Genomic DNA, 21,173 nt, shown 5'->3' with positions numbered 1-21,173 from the left:
AAATCAGATGTTGTGAAGCTGACAAACCCGTTAAATTAGAGAATGGGCTTTCCAAGTTAAGTTAACAGCATATTCATTTCAAATTATGTTAACTTCTGAATTAAAAAATACATTTTAAAGAATCTCTCCAACTACTTTGAGCAAAATTAAATATTTTGGGTAATCCTGACTGAACAGGAAAAGTTTAGTCTAATTTAAAGTCAGGTAGTGAAGAAGAAAAGCAAATGTCTTAATTTTCTTTTCCACAATGTGTGAAAAATCTAACTTCATCATTTAGGTAACTCCAGCTTTAACATGATGCCTGATTATTAGATTCTTCTTCTCAAAGTCCAGCACATTATTGATTTTCCTCTACGCTGGTTAAACATGAGTACATGTGTGTCCTCACGTATTCTCACTGTCTTCCTAATTATATGTGCATGCATTGTTCGCTGGTCCAAGGGGGCGTCAGGTCAGGTGGGAGGGGTCTCCTCACGTGTCAGGGATTGTGATGACACAGACGAGAGTGTGGGAGCTTTAAGCTGTTAGTACAGGCTAAGCTGTGGGACATTAGGTTAATGTATCCTCGCGGCTCCTCTGAGTTAAACAATAGCTGAATGGAACTGTAGAGGACAGGCCTGCCTACAGCTACAGTCTGGGATTATTCACCGGAGCATGAAGAGTCACACTTCTTGGAGTGCACTGCAGAAAATAAAGTAGATATTTAGCTTTGATTTATTAATATGTGCTGCAATATAGACACTAACTATACAAACATACCTAAAAGGAAGCACCTCAAAATTAAAAAACATAAGTGAGTTTTTTCACATCAGAAAATAATAACAATCAACTGGTCTCAGGTTCTAAAATTGTTCATATTTTAGAATACACACTCAATGTATTTGACACTGTCCATTATTCATTACTCAACAATTAAGGAAAAATGGCCTATTTACTTGTGGAAACAACAAAGTGCATCCTTGCAGCTTTCACAGGATTTAAGAGGGAAATTAAAGCAGGAAGGAGCTGCTAACTAATCACTAAAGCGCACTTGTGTGCATGAACCTAATTAGGCCAATTAAGTCCATTGTCCTACTGTAGAACAGATTCCTGACAAAGGGAAAATACAGTAGAGTTCTCAATCTGCCAAGGAGTTTGCCCAAGCAAATGCACCCAAAGTGTTACTCTACCTGGTTGCATGAGTTAGATTTGCAAAGCAGCATAGAAGGCTTATCAGAACACCCAGAGTTGACCATAAACTCCTCTATGTATCAAAGCGTTCTAGAGAGAAATGTGAAGCGATCTGAAATTTGACATCTACAGAATGGAAGGATGCATTGTGATTAAAATGGAATATGCAAGAAACTACAAACTTCAATGAAATAATGAGATGTTGGTAGTGCAACGAGTCAAAAATATGCACTATAATTTAAGAGACTGATTGAGTTATAGAGAGCATGACTTCTGAGAGGTACTGCTGGTGAAGATGGTTCTACAAGGCTTTTAATTAAACTGTGTAATTAGTATTTAAACAAAACTCTTAATTTCTGACCTAACTTTGTTTAATAAATAATGACAATAATGTGACAATGCTTTTCTCTGTGTTTGTAGACTTCAAAAATAAGAATAAAACTTTATTAGAGGATGTTGAGGAACAGATTATTGCCATCACTTCCTGCTACCATTATAGAAAAACTTGTATTTTCAGTATATTATTACTGTAGCTTTGGTAAATATATTTTTGACATGTTTTAGTGATATTTTCCACATCAGTTTTATACAATATTCAAACACACTTAAAAGTTCATTAACAACAAAAGTGCCAGGGATAGTCCACTTCATACTGTAACAGCCTCAAATCACACAACGATTCTGAGGGTCAAAATTCTACATCTTTAATTTAATGCGCACTAATATAAAAGCATCTGCTGCCCCCTAGAGGCAAATAGTGTAACTACATTAACACGAGCAAGTCCTTCGCAACTTCCACAAAATGGTGACAACCGATACACTGAAATACGTAGCTGTATGCAGAACATCGCTGAAAGTATATCTTAAGTAGCTAATGGGACCTTTGTTTCCCTTTATGATTAACCTACAATTCGCTTTTGCTGTTCGACTGAGGCTAGGGACACCACTGCTACCGGAGTTAAATGCTGAAATAAACCAATTAAAAATGTCGTCCATTCATATTTTCTCAACTGGTGCTTAGAAAAGGTGTTTAAGATGTTTAAAAGCAGGTACCTTAAGCAATTAGTCTCTAAATTCTGAGTACACGAAGCAGATAGAGGAGGAGTGTCGCTGTATAAATCGTAGCATAACTTGCTATTAGCTGAGCTGCTTTAAGGATACGTGGCATCATGTGACGTGTACTGTCAAAATACCAGTCATGTGGTGTAATGTCTTCGTAAATTGATTTACTACCTCAATGTATTAGACATATATTCATTTAATAATACATATATGTGTGGGTGTATATGACCTTAGAAGTTGAGTGCGTATTATTATCTGGTCCCATGGTGTAATGGTTAGCACTCTGGACTTTGAATCCAGCGATCCGAGTTCAAATCTCGGTGGGACCTCATCCTTTTGTGCTGCCTTGGAGTTGCGTTTTGATTTGAAGTCAATACAAAACTGTTTCAGTAGACACAAAATCGTCCTTAATCTATGTCCAATTCATTTCCCATAACTAAATTCTATAGAAAATTTAGATTTAAATTTAGAACTTTATTTCCACATATTTATGACAGTTTTAAAATATAAACATCAGCGACATGATATTGACATTTCTTTGGATATTATTTTTTATTTTGTAATGTTTCTCAAAACTGTTTATCGGCTGACCAACACTGACGGAAGTGACCTGATACGCTGCGTCACACAGCGCTTTCATTCGCAGCTGTTGTGCTATACCCCATCTGTGATCCCTGCTGCATCTACACTGGAAAGATTTGATTTTATGCAAACTGTTTATGCATCTGGCTTACAATGACAGCAAACATGTTAAAACTTCTGTAGTTTTACAATAAAGTCTGTAAAGAGTAGTAGTACTGCAAGTGTATATACAGCATAAAACATGGAAAAGGAATGAAAATAAAACTCCACGGGTGACACAAAATTGTATATCTTTTGGATTTGTAGAAAAATATTTTGCAGCAGACATACAAACCAAAATAAAAACAATAGTATCAACATTTAAGACATCTGAAATATTATTACAAATATACATAAACCTTGCAGTGCTGCCTGAAGTAAAAATTAAAAAAGAAAAAACTATATACTGACAAAAAATGCTGTGAGGTTTATTTTTAGAATAAAAGACTTGCATCAAATTAAGATTTTTTACAGCAATACAGAAAAATGTATGACATTATATAAACTGTAACATGTGTTGACATGTGTTGGCAAATCAAGCAAGTATTGTGGGTTTGCACTTTAACACAAGCTATGATGTTCCTGGATATGCTATGAACAAGATTTATTGTGTTGACAACAGGGCCTACTTGTTGTAAACACATTCAGTTAAAAGTTCAACTTGACTTGCATACCAAATCGAGACCAAACTGTCTCAGTTTACGGTAAAAATTGGCTTTTATTACTCAGTTTGCCGTCCAAGCTAAAGGCTTCAGATAAAAAATATCTAATTTACAACTAAGCAGATATGAGAATAGCTGTGCTAAGCTTTTGAAAAAATGACCAACAGTCTAGGAAGCTGGTTAGATTTAGTAACCAGTTAAAAACAATTTTCACTCTACTGTGTTTCAATAAGACACAAACACGAGAGCTACTTAAGAAATGCCTCATTCCAGGTTTAGAGTTTTCAACCGAGAACCTAAGACAGCCTACACAGTGCCTTATTGGGTACCTTACAATGGCAATTTGGGTTTCTTTTAGAAGGGCAGAGAGAAATTGGCTGGTGACCAGAATTGTCTGAATTCCTGCTTGGTAAACCCAGGCAGGTGACCAGCCAGTTTTTTTGTTTTCAATCAGTGAACACACCATGCTTATCATTACCAGGCTTGTGCTCATAACACTGTGATGTGGACGCTGAAGCTGAGCGGTTAGCTATTTTCATAACCAGTGGGGTCTTTACCATGAAACTAAAGGAAACACAAAGATGTATATAAGCTATTTGAAATAAAACTCTATTTTCAAAAACCAGTCTAGAAAGATTTGAAGTTAGGTCAAGCTGTGAGTAAGAGAGCAAGATTTAAAGCTGATAGCAGGGAGACTAAACCGAGTACAGAATAGTCATTTTATCTTATTGAGCTTTCAAAATGTGAGCAACAAGCTGGATTTGAAAATCCAGCTTGTTAAGGTAAGAATTCAAATTCTTTAGAGACTGCGATTTTAGCAATGCTATCTGTACTAACCATGCTAATCGCTAACATTCTCGTGCAGTAGCCTCACTAATATAAGTAGCTGATAACTGCTGCTGGCAGCAAGATGAAGCTCTTGTTATATATTAATGTATTACAGATTTTAAAAGGAAATTGTAAAAAGCTAAATGGATGTAGACAATTTCACAAAATGAAATTCAGAACCAGCCACCAATTTCTGATATGTTCAACTCTGGTGTCCTTGAAAGACATGTGAATTTTTGTGTGCATGTTATGGCAGTTAGTGAGGTCTCCAACGTTTTTGTGAGTTACGGGTCAGAGCTGGACATTTCCAAGTTGCCATCCATGTTTTTTTTTTTTTTTTTACAGTTACTGAAAGTAAAGCAGAGCATTGTTTGAAGTCAAAATACCTTGTGATAAAAATGGGATTTTTGTATTCTCTTAAACCTTTTCACATTTTCTCATGTTACAACTGCACAGTTTGATGTGTTTTATACACAATTATGGACGACTTTGTGCTAATCCGTAACATAAAATTTACTGAGGATTTGGGTTGTAACATAGGAAAATGTGAATAGTTCAAAATACATACGCCAGACAGTGTAAAAGCTCCGTAAGGCCACAGTGCACAGTTTGGAGTAGCATTTTCAAGTGTAGTATAAAAGAAACTTTAGTTAAAAACAAGAAGGAAAAAAATATGATGCACTGCCTATTAAAATGCACAGAAACAATACAATGGCACAATGATTAACAAATGTCTTCCTACAAGTTCTTGACTGGTGTAAAAATATCAGATTGTTCATACAATATCATTTATGTACATACAAAGCAATCACTTTCCATTTACTTTGTAAATGAGTTTTTAGTTTCTTTTTTTCAGATGTTGGGTGCTTTAGTTGTTGGACACCACAGCCGTCATCTCTGCTGCTTCCGAAGTTAGCGGTCTGGTCTTGGTTTGTGCATCCTTATCCTGTCCCACAGGCATGAGGTGACAGGTTTCCGTCTGTTGGTGAGACAGCGCCGCGGCAGGCACCTCGACCGGCACCTCGACGGGCACCTCGACGGGCACCTCAGAGCTGCCAGTGGCACGGCTGGTCTCCACGATGGAGGAGGTAGTGTGACAGCTGAAGTGATGGCTGACGAACTGAGTTTCTCCCAAACCCGTTTTCCCCCAGGCGATCTTCCACTGAACCCACTTCCTGCGCAGCGCTGTTTGGGCCTGCACATAAATTCAAACACATGTTTCTGGATTGCAGTTTTAAACAGCCATGTTGTAAAACTTAAAAAATTTGGTTTGGGAAACCCTCTGAATTTGATGACATCCAGCTTTGTGGAAGCGTGCTCAGGAGGTCTTGAGTGGTAAAAGATATGTAAACTAAGTGAGAGTATGTAAAACATGAACTCAGTGCACCCTAATCCTAACCCTATGGCAACAGTAAATGTTGTTTTAGGACTATCTGCAACTGAAGGACTTTAGAGAGGATTTTTAAAAATACTTTACATATTTACTCTGCATATTCCTGTTTTATGAAGAACTGCTTTCAAATGCCTTCATTGTAGCAGGAGTTTAAAAAAATACTTGTCTGCTTAAAAAATGCAGTGGAAATTAGGATTTGTTGCTACTTATCAAGATTTGATGTTCTTCTGGAAAGAATATACAATATAAATGTTCAAATGATAAAATTAATTCAATTCCAGTAAGAAAGCAATGGCATGGCAAAATGCATTAAATATGATTTTTTTTTTCTTGAAAGCCATTTTATAAAAATCTTGAGCAACATGCAGACATACAGAAATACACATAAAGAATACATGTAAATTAAGTAAAAAGATTATAGGTAATTTAATTCTTATTTTCTATTAGATAAAGTTGAATGATTTTTTCATAGAATTGGATAAGGTTGAAATAGATAGATCAACATACCTCTGCATTGCAGAAACAGAGAATAATTGACACAAGGAGTCCCTACAAAATAAAAGACAGTTTATCAAACAATTCATAACGGATACAAGTAAGATTATCATATTAGTGCAGAAAACACATGAAAAAGCTAATTAATTATTAAAAGTACTCAGTACTCATAACATAAACTACATTAAACATGTTTGGTGTAGTTTTCTACAGATTAACAAGCTCAGGGAAATGTCATGTTTTGTTTTCTCCTTTACAAGTGAAGGATTTGATACATATTTGATTAAGATAGGTTCAATTATTTTAGAGATCTGTGCTTGATGAAAGCAAATGGTACATTTATTTTGTTTAATGAAGTTAACTGATTACATGTGCAATAAAAATAAAGGAAAGATTTTAGCATAGACCTTTTAAAAATCTTATGAATTTTTTAACTACAGTGGCTTGTATTACAGCCTCAAATTTTAACATATTTTCTTTGGATTTATGTATATTTGTATTTAGCCTCCTTTTGGGAATGTCTCCACCAGACAGATCTGGATTCTGACAAAAGTCCAATTCTGTTCTCATTTGTCCGTTTATTCCTGCAGGTATGTGTCAAAATCCCTGCAGAAAGAGTCCTTTTTGCTGCAAGGCAATGAAAAATAAAATCAACCCAGCATTGAAAAATAAAATCAACCCAATTTAAAAATCTGAAGTCAGCATTTTATGGTGCAAAAGACGCACCCCTATGCATGATGTGCCATAGGGGTGCTGCGCTGTAGGGGGCGCCAAAACAATGGTATAAAAAATTACTATAGTGGGTATTTCTGTATTTCACAGCTTTTTGCTTATGGCTAAATGATGCGATTCACACCAGAGTCAAGTTCATGATGTGTCCGCATATAATTGACCTCAGAAAGGTCAAAGTTGACTCCCTGGCAATGATGATACCAGACTTGTCACTGCGTATCCCTATTTTGAAAATCCTTTATCATTTTCCTTCCATTTCATAAAGATGCTTTGTTTGTTTAGGTTTATCAAAATGTTACATTATCCTTTAATGTTTTATTTATTTTATTGATTTTATAAATCAGTCATAATCAACAAAATTTGCCATTTTGACCAAAATTATATATAACCCCTTTCTACAAAATAACGAGAATTAAATAAAAACACTTAACATAAAATAAGTGATTGGATAAATATTCACCCCCTTCAAATCAGTGTTTAGTTGATGCACCTTTGGCACGGAGTCTGTGTGTATCTGTCTTGATCAGCCCTGCAAATCTGAAATTAATTGGGGGGGATTTCTCCCAGAAACTAGTTTTCACTTTGACATTAAAAGTTTTTTTGTTTCGTTTCTTTCTTTTTTTTTTTTTTGTAATTTTTTTTGTCAAACCCCAATCCCCCAAATTTTATTGATCATGATTGATTGACATCCAGAGGGTTGAATCCTGTAAAATTCCTCATGAGACACTAAAGTTTGCAAACATAAGGCAACAAAATATGAAAAGGTTGTTGAGATTTTAATACTTTTGCAAGAGATTGTAACTCTGAAAAGTAGCTTAAAAAAATCACACATGTGTACCTGGAAGTTGGAAAGGATCGCCACAAAGCAGTAAATGACTTGGTTATCAAATTCGTGTGGTGTCCAGGGCATGAGGATGTACTGGACTCCCAGCAGAGGGATCAGGATGAGCGTGGCTCTCACCGCCTTCATGTAGGTGGTAGACTCAGCGCAGTGCGTCTTCCTCAGCTTGGTAATGAGGACTCGGATGACGTTCAGGAGAAAGAAAAAGTTTACCTGATTGGGTGGACAGAAGACAATACAAGTGAAACGACAAAAAGATACACGTGAAACTGCAGGCATTCATTGTAGAGGAACAACCTCTGTTGGATTATGTCCAACCTCTGTTGGACATAATTTGTAGAAATTTCTCCCAAACATCTGCTGATTGAACAAATAGTAGACCAGAAGGTCGACACACCAGCTAATGGACAAGAAAACTTTGTACAGCTCTGGTGTCAGAAATAGTACAAAAGTCCTTGTTGTTGTTAACTCCTTCAGCAGTCAACCTTTCCAGAGGTTAGTAGATGGCCCTGGGCTAACATAATGAACATTAATCCATCAAAACACAACATCACTTCAGTAAAAGTCAAGCTGCATTAAGCCCAGTGGTCCAGATGATGTCTGGCCTGTTTCATTGAATTCTTTTGATTTGAAAAAATAGAAAACCTATTGAAATGCCCAAATCATTTCCCATCAATAAAAGTCACATAGCTCCAACGCTTTTTGACCAGTGTTTATATGGTAAAACAAGTAAAGGAAATGCTTGATAATATGCAGAAAAAACAGATAACTACTTACAAAGAGTGCAGCATGAATGGGCCCATGAATGATGTAGAGGAGGTGGGAGTTTGAACTGATCCAACACCTGGAGAAAACAGAGCTAGCATTTTAGGTAAAGCTCCGCAGCTTTGATACGTTTACAGAAAAGACCGTTCCGTCAGCTCAGATGATGGTTGTAAAATCCAGTTAATACAAATACAGAAATACTTAATTGCTCTCAGAAGGGGATCAATGTTGTTGTAACTTACATTGAACAAAAATATAAACGCCCCTTGTCAAATATGAACATTTGGGTTACACAATATATAGAAAAACTTAAAGTATATTTTTAGCTATTACTGATCTTTATATCGGCATTGATAACAAGGTGGTTCAGCCATTTGTAGCGGATTGACAGTCCTTTGAACATGATAGAGGTCAGGTTGAGGAATTTGCCGAGCATGCAGGTTGGCTTCACGTTGTGTGATGCGTCTGTTGTCAGACCAGTAGTCTCATTAGCTGTGTGTGTCGCTGGTCTTAGCTGAGCTTGTGCTGGAGTGGTTACACGTGGCTGACGAGGATGAGGTCGATTTGCAGTAGTGCCAGGCTGTTGGAAAAGAACTCTTAAGCGGCCAATGGTCCGATAATGGACATAGAGCCGTGCAGCTACTGCTCAGGTGGACATCCCTGCATCCAACATGCCAATGGCACGCTCCCGCATAACTTGTGACATCTGAAACTTTATGACTTGTGACAAAATTTGACATTTTGGGGTGGCCTTTTATTGTCCCCAGTCCAAGTATTGTCCAGCTGTTCCTCATTTTGTCTGATCATCCACTGGACATGCCCCACCCATGCACTGAGTAAAAAAACAATTCACTGAGTAATGCTCACTGACAGCACGTTGAATTAAAAATTATATACAAATCAGGAGAAATATTACTTTTGTACAATAAAATGTCAGCAAATGCTCATTTACAGTTGTTAACTCCACATGGCAACAATATTTGACATTGAGCATTTTTATTTTTGTTCAGTGTATTTCAGATTCTTCAGAGTTATTGTAGATGATGATGGTTGTTGGCAGGAAAGATCTGTAGCAGTCTGTATTACAGAGAATCTGAAAAAACCTCTGACTGAAAACCTCTGAAAACAGTTTTGAGAAACTGTTTTCTCAAGACAGTTTCCTGAAGAGGATAGTCAGGGTTGGCCATCATTTTCTTTATGAAGAATCCTTCTTTTCATAGTCATGACCATTATTTTATTCATTTTTTACTGCACTATTGTAGTTATTAAAGTAGAGGTTACATTCCAATGATTAACTTAGCTGTTATTAAAATGAACATTTCTGTTTGACTAGATGTAAGCTTTAATAAATAAATAAAAATGAATAAAAACAAACCAGCAAGCACAGGACACCCAACATGCCACTTTTTATGCATTTATTAGAATAATATCTGTGAAAACTATTTGTGAGATTTATTTTGAAAAAAAAACTGGAGTGAGTTGGCCTAAATACAACCAGGAGGATAAATTAAGGTTGATCATAATTCAGTCAATACAATGAAACAGACCACAGGAAGAAAAGTACTCACGTGTCATTAAAGTAGAATCCACGAGCAAAAGCATATATAAGGGCAGGAAAGATGGGAAAAACTGTGAACACAGAAAAAAAATCCACAAACATAAGAAATATATCATCCCACCAATCCCTGTAGAAGCTGCTGGAAGTTATAATAACTTAGGTTAGTTGCTCAGTAGCTTAATGTAGATTAAAAAGTGAAGAGGAAACACTGAGTCTTTCAAAACATTCACTTTAATGTTCTATAAATTAGTGTCTCAGTTTCTATTTTGGCAATTGCACAAGTGATATAACTCAGTTTAAACAATTGTTTAAACTGAGTTATATCAATACAGCATATATACTGATATAATTCAGTGTAAGCTATTGCTTAAACTGAGTTAAACAGCCTTCCATAAATAAATCAGATAAATGAAGCTGCTCCATGTGCATTGATTCCAAAAGCTGGTTAAAAGGAGAAACACACATTGCTTTTTATTCAGCTCAGTAACATAGCCCCAGCATTTCAAAAGCAACAATCACGTGAAGGAAAAACTGATAAGTGTGGAACCAGAGAGCCTCATCTGAAGAGACACTTATATAAGGAGAGAAATACTCAACCAGCAAGGTTACATCTTTGTGCTGAATGATGTTGAAAATGTATGCTCTTAATGCATCAAAGGTAGTCCAGGTCTTTATGTGTAATAACTGCTAATGTAAATATAGAGCTGGTGTGAAGTACCAGGTTTGGGAGGTACAAAACATTTATATAGTCCATGTTACTTGTATTCATCTCCATGGCTCCCGTGACAAGAAGTCTGTTCCTGCCTCTGCTTTAACCTCTCACTGCTGTCAGTCAAGCAGATTGAAAAAACTGAACCTCCTTACAGGTGTGATGTTAGATAAATGTTTAAATAAAATGTACTTTTAAGTTTATCTTCTATGATTCTTCATTACATCCTACCAAGCATCTGAGGGTGAATGCTAAAATTTCCCTTAAGTTTCAGTTTAGCTAAACGATGTAAATCCTTACAGGCTGACATTAAGATGGTTCTCTGAACTGTTTCAGGAGAGTTTAACTTATTTAACTTATAGGAATTCTTGAATCAGGTGTGAACTTCAGTGTTTATTTTTTTCATCACAGTTGTGAATTGATGTTTGAAAAGTCTTGAGGAGGATTTGAACAGTAATTCCTTTGTGAGCAGGCTGAGGAGAGCAAATTGAGTAAATGGAGTCCTGTTGAAATAATTCATTTCTATTCAGTCCAGTGCAAGAAACAGATTGGGGTTCTGATCAAGGTATCTTTTAATAATCGATATCAGAGTCCCTGACTCCACTCACTCTGTTGTTGCTCTACTGTTTGTAATTACATTAGCCACTCCCCCAGTGAGTCACGTGGCTAGCATTTTGCATAGCTAGTTATGTCAGTTGTGTGTGTAGCTTGCAAAACCTTGCCTTACTTCATGTAATCCGTGGTGCTTTAATAACAGAGTGAGGTGTTTAAATATAGAAACACTTTAGCTTGAGAAACTGCTGTGACAGGTTGAGTGATGGTTGGGGCTCCACCACACCATCTTAGCCAATCGTCCCCTCCCTGCTCATCCTGTCCAATATGTACTCATTTAACAAGGCAAGAGTGGTGAAACACCTCCCTCTGTTATCAAAGAACCAGAGATTAAACTCATTAACCCATTTCTTTCTAACATTGGTCAATGGTTCGGGAGAAATGATCCACCTGGCAGTCATCCTGATCCAGGCATGAGGTAGGCCCCGACAACAATTAAACCTCTAACAAAGGTGGATGGAAACCCTGTACTTCCACAAGTGAACATCTATTTGACAGTAAGACAAATAAATGTTTGCTTTAGACAATGCTTAGTGTCTAAAGCAGCACAGTGCTGCTTTAGACACTAAGCAGTACTGGGCCTCAACCGCACCCTAGTGGCCCCAGGGAGCCAATGTAAACTGATGGAGATCACAGCCATTCACCCTCTTAGCTATGGTCAAGAGTGGGAGCAGAACAGAAAGAGTTTTCATGGTAATACCTACAATAGGTCCAGATAAACTTTTATAGTTGTAAAAGCCTTCTTCCTTTTCTAACAGTCACTGTAGAAAATAAAGCACCTCAACTAGAGAACACTCAAAAGAAACACATTGTTCTCACACCATTTTCCAGAAACCAATTCAGTTGAATTTTGGTTGATGTCTTCTGGAGAAGGACTTGCAGAAAATAAATTCCCTTTTACCCAGGTCATGCCAAGACAGACAAATGATCCTCAATCTCTTCCTGTGACAGAAAGTTCCTTTGAAAAAGAGAAGTCCTAGATCTCCTAATAAAAACAGGATTATCTCCAGATAACTTGCCCAAACAACAGGTTACTGAGCCTACTGTTGATTGTTCCCTGATGGTTGATGTAATCTACCACTCTGGAGTTTCCATCTTCACTAGTTTCCAGACATTTGTGTGAACCAATCAGGAACTGTGGATACTAGATACTACCACCTCCAGGGTGTTCTGCTTTTGTTTTGTTGGTTTTTTGATAGAGTCTTTCTGCTCTTGGCATCATGGATGAGTCCAAAAAACTTTTATTTTTGCTGATTCTCCTGAATTAGTTGTGCTAAGGCACAAACAAATGCACTGTAATACTTACCAAGTGTTCTGGAGTGTGTGACAGAAGCTCAAGATGGCAGCTTTTTCTGCTCCATCATCCTCTTATTATAAATATGAGATGGAACACTTACAAGGACTGCTGGTAAACTTAAAAACCCAAGAGGATTTGGTTGCCAAGCAGTGATGTTCAAACACCTCACAACATTTCAATGGACTTCAAGCTAGTATCCAGAAGACAAAATGAGAAGGGAAGGTTGTCCGCTTTTTGTTATTTGAGATAAAACTATGAAGGCTGGTGTAAAAATGGGAACCTCAGACAGTTATTCATGCTTTTATTTCCTCTCAACAAGACTACTGTAACACACTTTTCACATGAATCAACAAAAAGAAGCTCTTGATCGCCTTCGTTTGGCCAAAAGCTCTGCACCAGTGTTTTAACTGGATCAAACAGAAAAGCTCACATCACTATTTACAGTGATGTGAGTGATTAATTCTTATGGCCCTGCATGGTCAAGCTCCTTCCTTTAAAACAGAATGATAAAAGCCACTAACATGAGCCCTCTGGTTGTCAAACCAAAATTTACACGTAGTTCCTCAATGCTGATGTAAAACTTTTAAGACTATTGAACTTCAGCTATGGAGATAGCTTTATTTGTATGTAGGTTGTCTTTAGAGTCTGAAATAACTTAAAAAGCAGCTAAATGCATTCTTATTCAAAGACATTTTGCCTTAAAATCTTTTGGAATGCAAACTGTAGTGTAAAAAAACCTCATAATTCCCTTCAGTCTCCCAGCAACCAGCACAGTCAAGTCCAGTGCACAAATCAGAAACATGCAATGCTTCTGCCCTTATTAAAGCCTTGATCAATCAATTATTTAAGGTAGTTGTCTGTGACATCTTATATTTAATGCAAATAAGTGGATCTGAAACAGCTGTAGATAACCAGAACTTCCAGACTTACCCCATCCCAGGACATAGTACCAAACCAGCTGCTGTTCCCCCACAAAGACGGCCACTATGATGAGCGTGTGGAGATAGATGCCCTCACACAGCATCCAGAAGTAGTTGGAGGTAGACGTATACGCAACCAAAGTAGCCAGAATCTTGCAGCTGACCTGATGGTAAGAAATTCAAACATTTGTTCACTGATAGAAAACACAAACCCACTAAAATCTGTGCAAGTACAACAGAAATCTATGAATTAGCACCTCTTCTATAAACCCCAATAAGTCCAGCTTACATAATGTATGTAACTATGTATTTTTCTAATGAATTAAAGTTAAATTCTTAGGTGTAATGAAATGAATCAATTAATCAACTCACAGGGTTGATGGCATTTATGGTTTGCCTACCACCGGAGATCATTGAAAGCCATCCCATGGTAAACACAGAGTTGAAGATGAAAGAGATGAACATGTTTTTGTGTAGAGAGATCCTCTGACAGCTAAGACTTCTAAAATAGAAAAACATATTACAGAGAAGATTAAAACAATCAGATTAATTGTATTTTTAAAGACATAGAATCTGAATTTTTCTCTGTGACATTTATTTAGTCGTTTAAAGTCATTAAAAGAAATATACACAGCAAATGGACGTAAAATTGGATCAGGCAATTTAGACTCACTTTAAATAGGAGAAGATGATCAAACTGATGATTAAAGAAATGATGGATATACCATGACCGGCCATAGCCAGGTAATAGAGACTGAGTGTAAACTGCAAGACAACATAAATGTTTGGTCATAGTTAAAGTACACACCTGCATAACATAACTTTTAACCTAGCAACAAGACAAAAAAAGCATGGGTTTAGCTGGGGGAGTTTGCATAGTCACTATTATAACATGTTATAACAGGAAAAGGAGGGCCATCAAATGTACACAGTGTCTCATCTGGAGTCATGAATGTAGACAGATTAAGATAGTTTCAACTAGCGGCGGTTTCTGATATGGGCAACATGGGCAACCGCTCAGGGTACAAAGGGCATTACCTTGAGTTTGTCTTTACTGTAGGCAGAACACAGTGTGTAGTTAGTCCAGACTCTTTTACTCGCTGGATGGTGGAACCACTGGCCATCAGGATTGCAAATTTTGGTAGCTGTTTCTGTTGTAAAAAATGAGCAAAAACTCATTCAGTCAACAGCAATGTGTACTCAAAGTGTAGTTATTGCTTTTCCAGGAAGCATGATACCCATATAACTAAGATAAATGCAAAACAAAACAAGCTTTAATACACATGTATGCAAAGCTTTTGAAGGCCTTACCTCTGGCGTCAAAGTCTATAAAGTATGAAGGACACATCTGCATGGAAGTCCCTGGCGCCGAGTCGTCCCAACACATCCAACCGTCCCACGTACGGTTACAGAAAGGGCCTGCAGAGAACAAGACATCGAGAACTGAAACAACAGCAGTGTAGACGTGAGTCAGAACAGTGGCTTTTTAATAAAAATAACAACATTGTACTAAAAACAACCTAAACACATAGAAAACATGAAATAAAGTGAAGAAAACAATAACTGACAGATTAAAGGCTCAAAACCATTGCAGAAATGCATCACTGTAGATACTGTAGTACAGTGAAGACAGTCAATGTTTATGTATCCAGCCAGTTTTAAGGTAATTAATTTTTATTTTCTACAGAACTGAAGTTGAGAGACCAGTCCTGGTTAATATTTCCCAAACTTTCCCTTTTGGGCCATAATTTCAAATGGGATGTATGGCACAAGAACCAAACCAAAAAAAACACACCTTTCCCAGTGAAACATGGTGATGGCAATGTTACTTTCCATCATGTGAAGCTGGAATGTTTTATTTTTATGAGTGAATTGAATAAGAAAAAGTTCAAAATAACATTTTCACCCAAAGCCTTTATATATTCAGAACAAATTTCATATTAAACGTGAAATGGATTAGCTGGTGTGTCTAGTCTCAAGGCATGCTTAATGTAAAAGACAGAATGGGGGTTGATGTCATGTTTGAAAATGTTTTGTTCTGGTTTTGGTTGAAGGTGGCCACTTAAGGGATAATTCAAATGTTAACTGTGTGATTATTGAAGTGACATGTTCTCCTTTCAGAGCCAAGTGATTCAAACAAGCTGAGCACTGAAAAAAATTGAAGCTAATATTAACCTGGAAATGAAAGAAAGGGTTAGATTTACAACTATGCCAAAAGGGCAGTCATATCAAAAATGAACAGGAAAAGTAATATAAATGTTCTCTTTAACAATGATTGTTATATTTTAATAAAATGTCTCACCAAATCCTCGCCCACTTAAAGCTTGTCAACAATGGACGGAAACCTGCCAGTGCTAAGTTGCACAGAGGCATGTTGGGAAACGCTACACAACATAACATTTGAAAGGCAATGAACGGGAGAAAAGGGCGCTGAGAAAGAGACAAAAGGCAAGTTTCCTTTCCTTCAGAGCAGACTTCCCTGCAACCACCATTTCTTTGTCTTTTCTGCTTGACTTTACATGGTGAAAAGTTGACAGGATGACAAGTAATGGATGGAAATCTGCATGTAAAGAAACAATCTGGTCCACATTAAAATATGTAAATGCATTAAATGCTGCAGGATTTCTAAGATGGTTACTACCGTTGCCTCACAGCTAGATGGTTATGAAATGTTTAATTCTTGGCCATTCTTACTTGTCAAAATAGAAAATAAAAATCTAATAATTTTAAAAATTATGCTCATCCCTTTTTGACACTAAAAATGGGAAACACTTTGTATTTAAATTTAAAGGTTTGTATTTTAAAACAAAAATAACTTTAATATATTTTTCTAAAAGGAAAACCAAATGACCAAGTTAGCCATTAGTCCTCCTGTCCTGTTAACTGCCTGAATGAGAAAGGACACCATGGTTGTATAATAAACAGGAAATCGTACATCCAGGGCCGGGTTTACAAGGATGTGGGCCTACGGGCTGGAGATAGTTTTGGTGCCAATTATTTGGCTGCAAAGAAAATTATTTAATGCAAATTACATTATAATAGATAGTCCTATATGTATGAGCTGAAGCATATTAGCTACATATTTAACACATCCTGTAACTGATAACTCCATGTTGTTTCTAAAGAAATTAACTACATCTTTATAATTTTCAGATACTTTAATATTTTTTTTTTATTATAAATGAATAAAAATCATTAAATAATACAACTGACAAGATTGAGGGCCATGAGTTTTATGTAAAAAACCTACATTCATTTTTTTTTTAAAATGAAACAAAACAAAAAAATGAAAGAAAAAAGTCTTTGAGCCCCTTCACCCCTGACTGGAACTAGGTCAGCCCTTTTTAGGGCATGTGGAAGTGAAAGTGAAAGTGAGAGTCTTTGTCATAATTATTTGTTTTTAATATTGTCCTGTGTTCCATTTTGGTATTTTGTCTTACATTCAGGCTTCTGTTTTTTTTTTGTTTGTTTTGTTTTTCTCTTTGTCTTGAGTCGAGTTTTTATTTGTTGGTTTCACTTTCTGCTCCCTGGTTTCCTTATTATCTATTCTGACTTTAGGTAATCATTACTCCCTCAGTTCATAATCTTGCAGATTATCAAGAAGATCTTTAACATTAAGCACTTAGATGTGGCTCTGTGTGACTCGTGTCATAGATTTTGTTACAGTTCCTCTTGTCTTAGCATCATCTCATGCTTTATTAGATAACTAAATTAAACTAGATGGAATCAAAATTAAATTAAAAAAATATATATCAACCAACTGTTTCTGGAGCTTGTGGTGCATCTGTGTGTTTTTGGGTTCTTTATCAACCTATATCTCTCCTTGGATTGTAACGAGAATTAAACAAGCCACACATTTTTCAAATGTTCAGATTGTTATTTTTCCAAAATAATAAATAACATTGTCCGAAGTCTTAGTCTCATCTCATAAAGTCATGCGAAACAAATTCCAGAACCAGGAGAAGGGGCTTAGCGCTATCAATCAACGTCATGTCCTCGCTGCTAAATGTGCAAATGCTGGAGAAACAATTTATTGTTACAAGAAAACCGCCGACCTTGGTGGCTATGCTAACTAGCCTAGCATTCACAACAAGATCTGCTCATAGTGAAAAGCTGTAGCAGTATCAGAGAGTGGAGGGCAAGGGGGTGAGCAGTATCACACAATCATGTTATTGACAGCACTAAGATCCGCCCCCTGGCTCTGATTGGTTGTTTCCAGTTAGCATTGGGAGCACTGAGAGAAGGCAGAGGAGCTAAACTTTTTCACAGATTGCCTGTCTCATAGTATACGGTCACGACATGAAAAAAGTAACTCCCAAATTTTTGGAAAAGTAAAGTACTGAAGCTTTAAAGCGCACATATACAGTAAATGTAGATATTAAAACCTATCACTTATTTCATAAAATGTATGTATTTATTTTATTTTTCTCTGCCATTAAGAAGATTTTTCTGTCAGATATGGCCCAGACTTGCTTTCCACAAAATAAATTCCTTTAAATAATGCTTTTAAGGACAAGTGGCCAAATGACGACCTCACCTTCATCTGTGTGAAGTGGCTCGTGAATCATCTTCAGGTAACATTCATACTGAGCCAACAAGATCTGATGTCTGGAATTTCCATACAGGGAAGATAAATCATCATTGCTGAAATCTGCCTCGTCTGCTGGCTTTTCAGCTGGATCCAGTGAGCCCACATCCTGAGGGACGGAGACCTGGGTGTAGCGCAACCAAAAACATTATCTTTACCATTAAACACAGCTGTTAAGCCCCATGTTCAGACATAAAAGCATTACAGTGAGCTGCACTCACCTCTGTGCCCAGCGCCAAGGCAGCCACGAGTGAGAGAGTGAGGCTCATCCACATGTCTCTAAAGGAGGGAGAAACAACACTTCACGTTAAGAACCAAGTCGGCAAATTGAGCAATAATTGTTTCAACTACAAGATAAACTTGATTTTCTTTTCTAATAGAGGAAAAATTCATATAATTTGAGTGGACTTATTAACTGTAAAGTAATCCCTGGACATATTGTGCTACTTTTAGTTTAAAGATAGCATTGCACTTTTATTTACTTTACATGCATTTTCTCATCTATGAGAACAGGAAGTTCATGCTCTTGCAGTCATTCGTCTCTGCTGTCTCCTCAGGGTCACAGAAACAGATGTGTGTTTATTATTATTACTGGGCAAAAGGGCAGCAAATTCCCTTAAACAGTTTCAGCATTAATGAACTAATGAACTCCTCCCTCCGCCTCTCCGGCAGAGTCTATAAACCTACGTGCAACTTGACACGTTCTGTCAGGGTAAACAGGATTTCCCAGCCACTGTGAATTTGGATTTAGGAGTGAATAAAGAATAATTTTAGATCAGTTATGACAACATGAAAATCAGAGCTGTTCTCACTCAACTCCTTCAGACTACCCAGCAGCAATTAGCAAACAGCTGGTGGAACTGCTGAGCTCATTATAGGAGCTGCTGCTCAGAGCAGCACTGGTAAAAAAAAAAAACATTGTTAAAGGGTTAATAGAGGAGCCATGTTGGGTGGACTTCCTAGAGGCAGTGTGTCAGAAAGAAGTTTTTAAAGAAAAAGAAGCTCAATTTCAAGGTGTTATATTGCCAAATCAAATTTTGTTTCAGTCATGTTTGAAATGTAAAGTAGTTTTTAACCACTGAAATTAACATGGTTAGTTGACTGTGCTATAAAATGGCACTGTGTGGTTGGAAAACAATACTGCCTGCTTTAATAAATCTTTGTTGTGGTTTGGATAAAATGTATCAATATACATCCAACTTTGAGAGATTTTTTTGTTAATCTTCCAATTAACAAGACACTTAAGTTAAAATGATGAATGTTTAATATAAACATTCTTCTGTTTTATATGAACAATAAAACAGAAGGTTCAAACTAAATGAAATGAGGCAGCGTTCACAGTATGTGTTGCTAGCGGGGCCGAGCAGAAGCAGTACCGGCTGCCAAGTCATTTAACACAAGACTCAATGTTTTTGGGAGGAGGCGTTGCATTAAGAATTGTACAATTATATGTTTTCCCCCTGAACCGAGTTCGACTCTCCTTCGCTATCACTGTGACACGCACAGTAATACAAACATTATGATTTGCAAGACCATTCATCAAGAAGCAAACAATGAGTGCCCTTCAATGTTATGCACACAGAGACATGTACCGATTGTTAAGACATCACAAACCAAAGCACCAACGCTGTCACATGATTGTTTCAATTTGGCAGCTGCCATTCTGAGCGAATGTCACCAATAAATGCTGCGTGCAATCAATCTGTAAACCAAGCAGAGTTATTTGGGTTTTCGCTCTAGATTGAAAAGCTTTTGTTTTATGCCTTTGTTTGTTTGTCCTTTCAAAAAGAAATTTATTAAAAGGGGTCAAAAGCAAAATTATTCACTATTAACCTGACAACACTGTTATCAAATAAAACCCTCTCCAGTCAGCTCACAATAGGCCTGTTGCAATAAGCAATGAATCAATTAATCACATGATAAATTAAAACCAACACACTTATAAATAGACAGGAACAAAAGAATTAACGTATTAAAATTTGAATGAGTTTGGACCAAGATATGGTTTTCAAAAATACAATTTTATTCGAGTGTTGAGCTGGATGGTGAAAACGCTTAACCCTACATTATGAAAAATGTAATAAATAACTCATAATGTTATTATGAGTTGTTATTTTCCATAAAATCCACAAAAGAATTGTTATTTGTTGGATGTTTGTGCTCGAAAAGTGTGAAAAAATACATGAACCGACCGGTATCTGCCATATCTCCATCTGCTTCCAGCGTTGGTGCTGATTTTAGCTCAGGGATGTGTCACAAATTCATGTTGCATAGACAAGCATGCTGTGTGTATATCTGCATGCGTAACCAGCCCGACCTGTGATCCTCAGAACGACATGAAGAAGGAAGGGTCAAAGGTGAGCTGACAAGTAGCGCCGTTAGCAGGAAACAACAATCAGCTCAATCTGGCCGTTGTAACTGAAATGTTCTCCAAGAGTATTTCTGAATAAAGTCCTTTAAGTTTTCTGGTTGTAAATTTTTTTTTTCAAACTGGTGCGCTAACTGTCCAGTGTCAGAGCCATATTCTCAGGCAAAAAATACACAACAATATAAAAATACACATCAAATACAGGTGCTTAAATCCACAGTCAAACCCAAAAAGTTGTCAAGAACCTGAGGAAACACAGCATCTGCAGACCATCACACTACCAGCATTGTGTTAAACTGTTGTTATGATGTTCTATTTGTGAATAAATGTGTTGGGCGAGTACCTTTAAAACTGTTTTTATCTTGATGGTTCATAGGATATTTTTCCTAACATCTTTTGTATCAAGATATATTTTGGCTGATTAGTTTAGTTTTAGTTTTTATTAGCCTGGCCATCGCCTTACAGTGCAATTCAGCTCAATTTTCATCTCCCCTCACTCACTCTGGGTTTCCTCCTATTGTCTTGAATTCCTTCTGTAGATTTTCTACCAGG

General features: G+C 36.8%; 1 protein-coding gene and 1 non-coding gene across 2 annotated transcripts in view; one reads left to right on the top strand and one right to left on the bottom strand.

Annotated features, from left to right (window-relative positions):
* Positions 1 to 2,489: 2,489 nt before the first annotated feature.
* Positions 2,490 to 2,561, top strand: trnaq-uug. Its single transcript has one exon. It is a non-coding gene; the product is annotated as a tRNA-Gln (tRNA).
* A 696-nt stretch (positions 2,562 to 3,257) lies between these two features.
* The window catches only part of LOC102233261 (calcitonin gene-related peptide type 1 receptor-like), a 36,691-nt gene continuing 18,775 nt past the window's right edge, over positions 3,258 to 21,173 (bottom strand). Inside the window, exons 2-13 of the mRNA XM_005807655.3 lie at positions 18,475 to 18,534; positions 18,203 to 18,377; positions 14,977 to 15,084; positions 14,704 to 14,816; positions 14,339 to 14,430; positions 14,038 to 14,167; positions 13,676 to 13,829; positions 10,138 to 10,198; positions 8,582 to 8,648; positions 7,802 to 8,017; positions 6,244 to 6,285; positions 3,258 to 5,538 (exon numbers count right to left, since the gene is read on the bottom strand). Coding sequence (XP_005807712.1) covers positions 5,212 to 5,538; positions 6,244 to 6,285; positions 7,802 to 8,017; positions 8,582 to 8,648; positions 10,138 to 10,198; positions 13,676 to 13,829; positions 14,038 to 14,167; positions 14,339 to 14,430; positions 14,704 to 14,816; positions 14,977 to 15,084; positions 18,203 to 18,377; positions 18,475 to 18,528 — 1,539 coding nt within the window. The 5' untranslated portion in view covers positions 18,529 to 18,534 and the 3' untranslated portion in view covers positions 3,258 to 5,211. The remainder of the gene's footprint in view (positions 5,539 to 6,243; positions 6,286 to 7,801; positions 8,018 to 8,581; positions 8,649 to 10,137; positions 10,199 to 13,675; positions 13,830 to 14,037; positions 14,168 to 14,338; positions 14,431 to 14,703; positions 14,817 to 14,976; positions 15,085 to 18,202; positions 18,378 to 18,474; positions 18,535 to 21,173) is intronic.

This window comes from Xiphophorus maculatus, chromosome 1 (genome assembly GCF_002775205.1).
Source record: "Xiphophorus maculatus strain JP 163 A chromosome 1, X_maculatus-5.0-male, whole genome shotgun sequence".
In the NCBI taxonomy this organism is placed as follows: domain Eukaryota; kingdom Metazoa; phylum Chordata; class Actinopteri; order Cyprinodontiformes; family Poeciliidae; genus Xiphophorus; species Xiphophorus maculatus.
The sequence above is the reverse complement of the archived record's forward strand: the minus strand, read 5'-3'. Positions and strand labels throughout refer to the sequence as shown.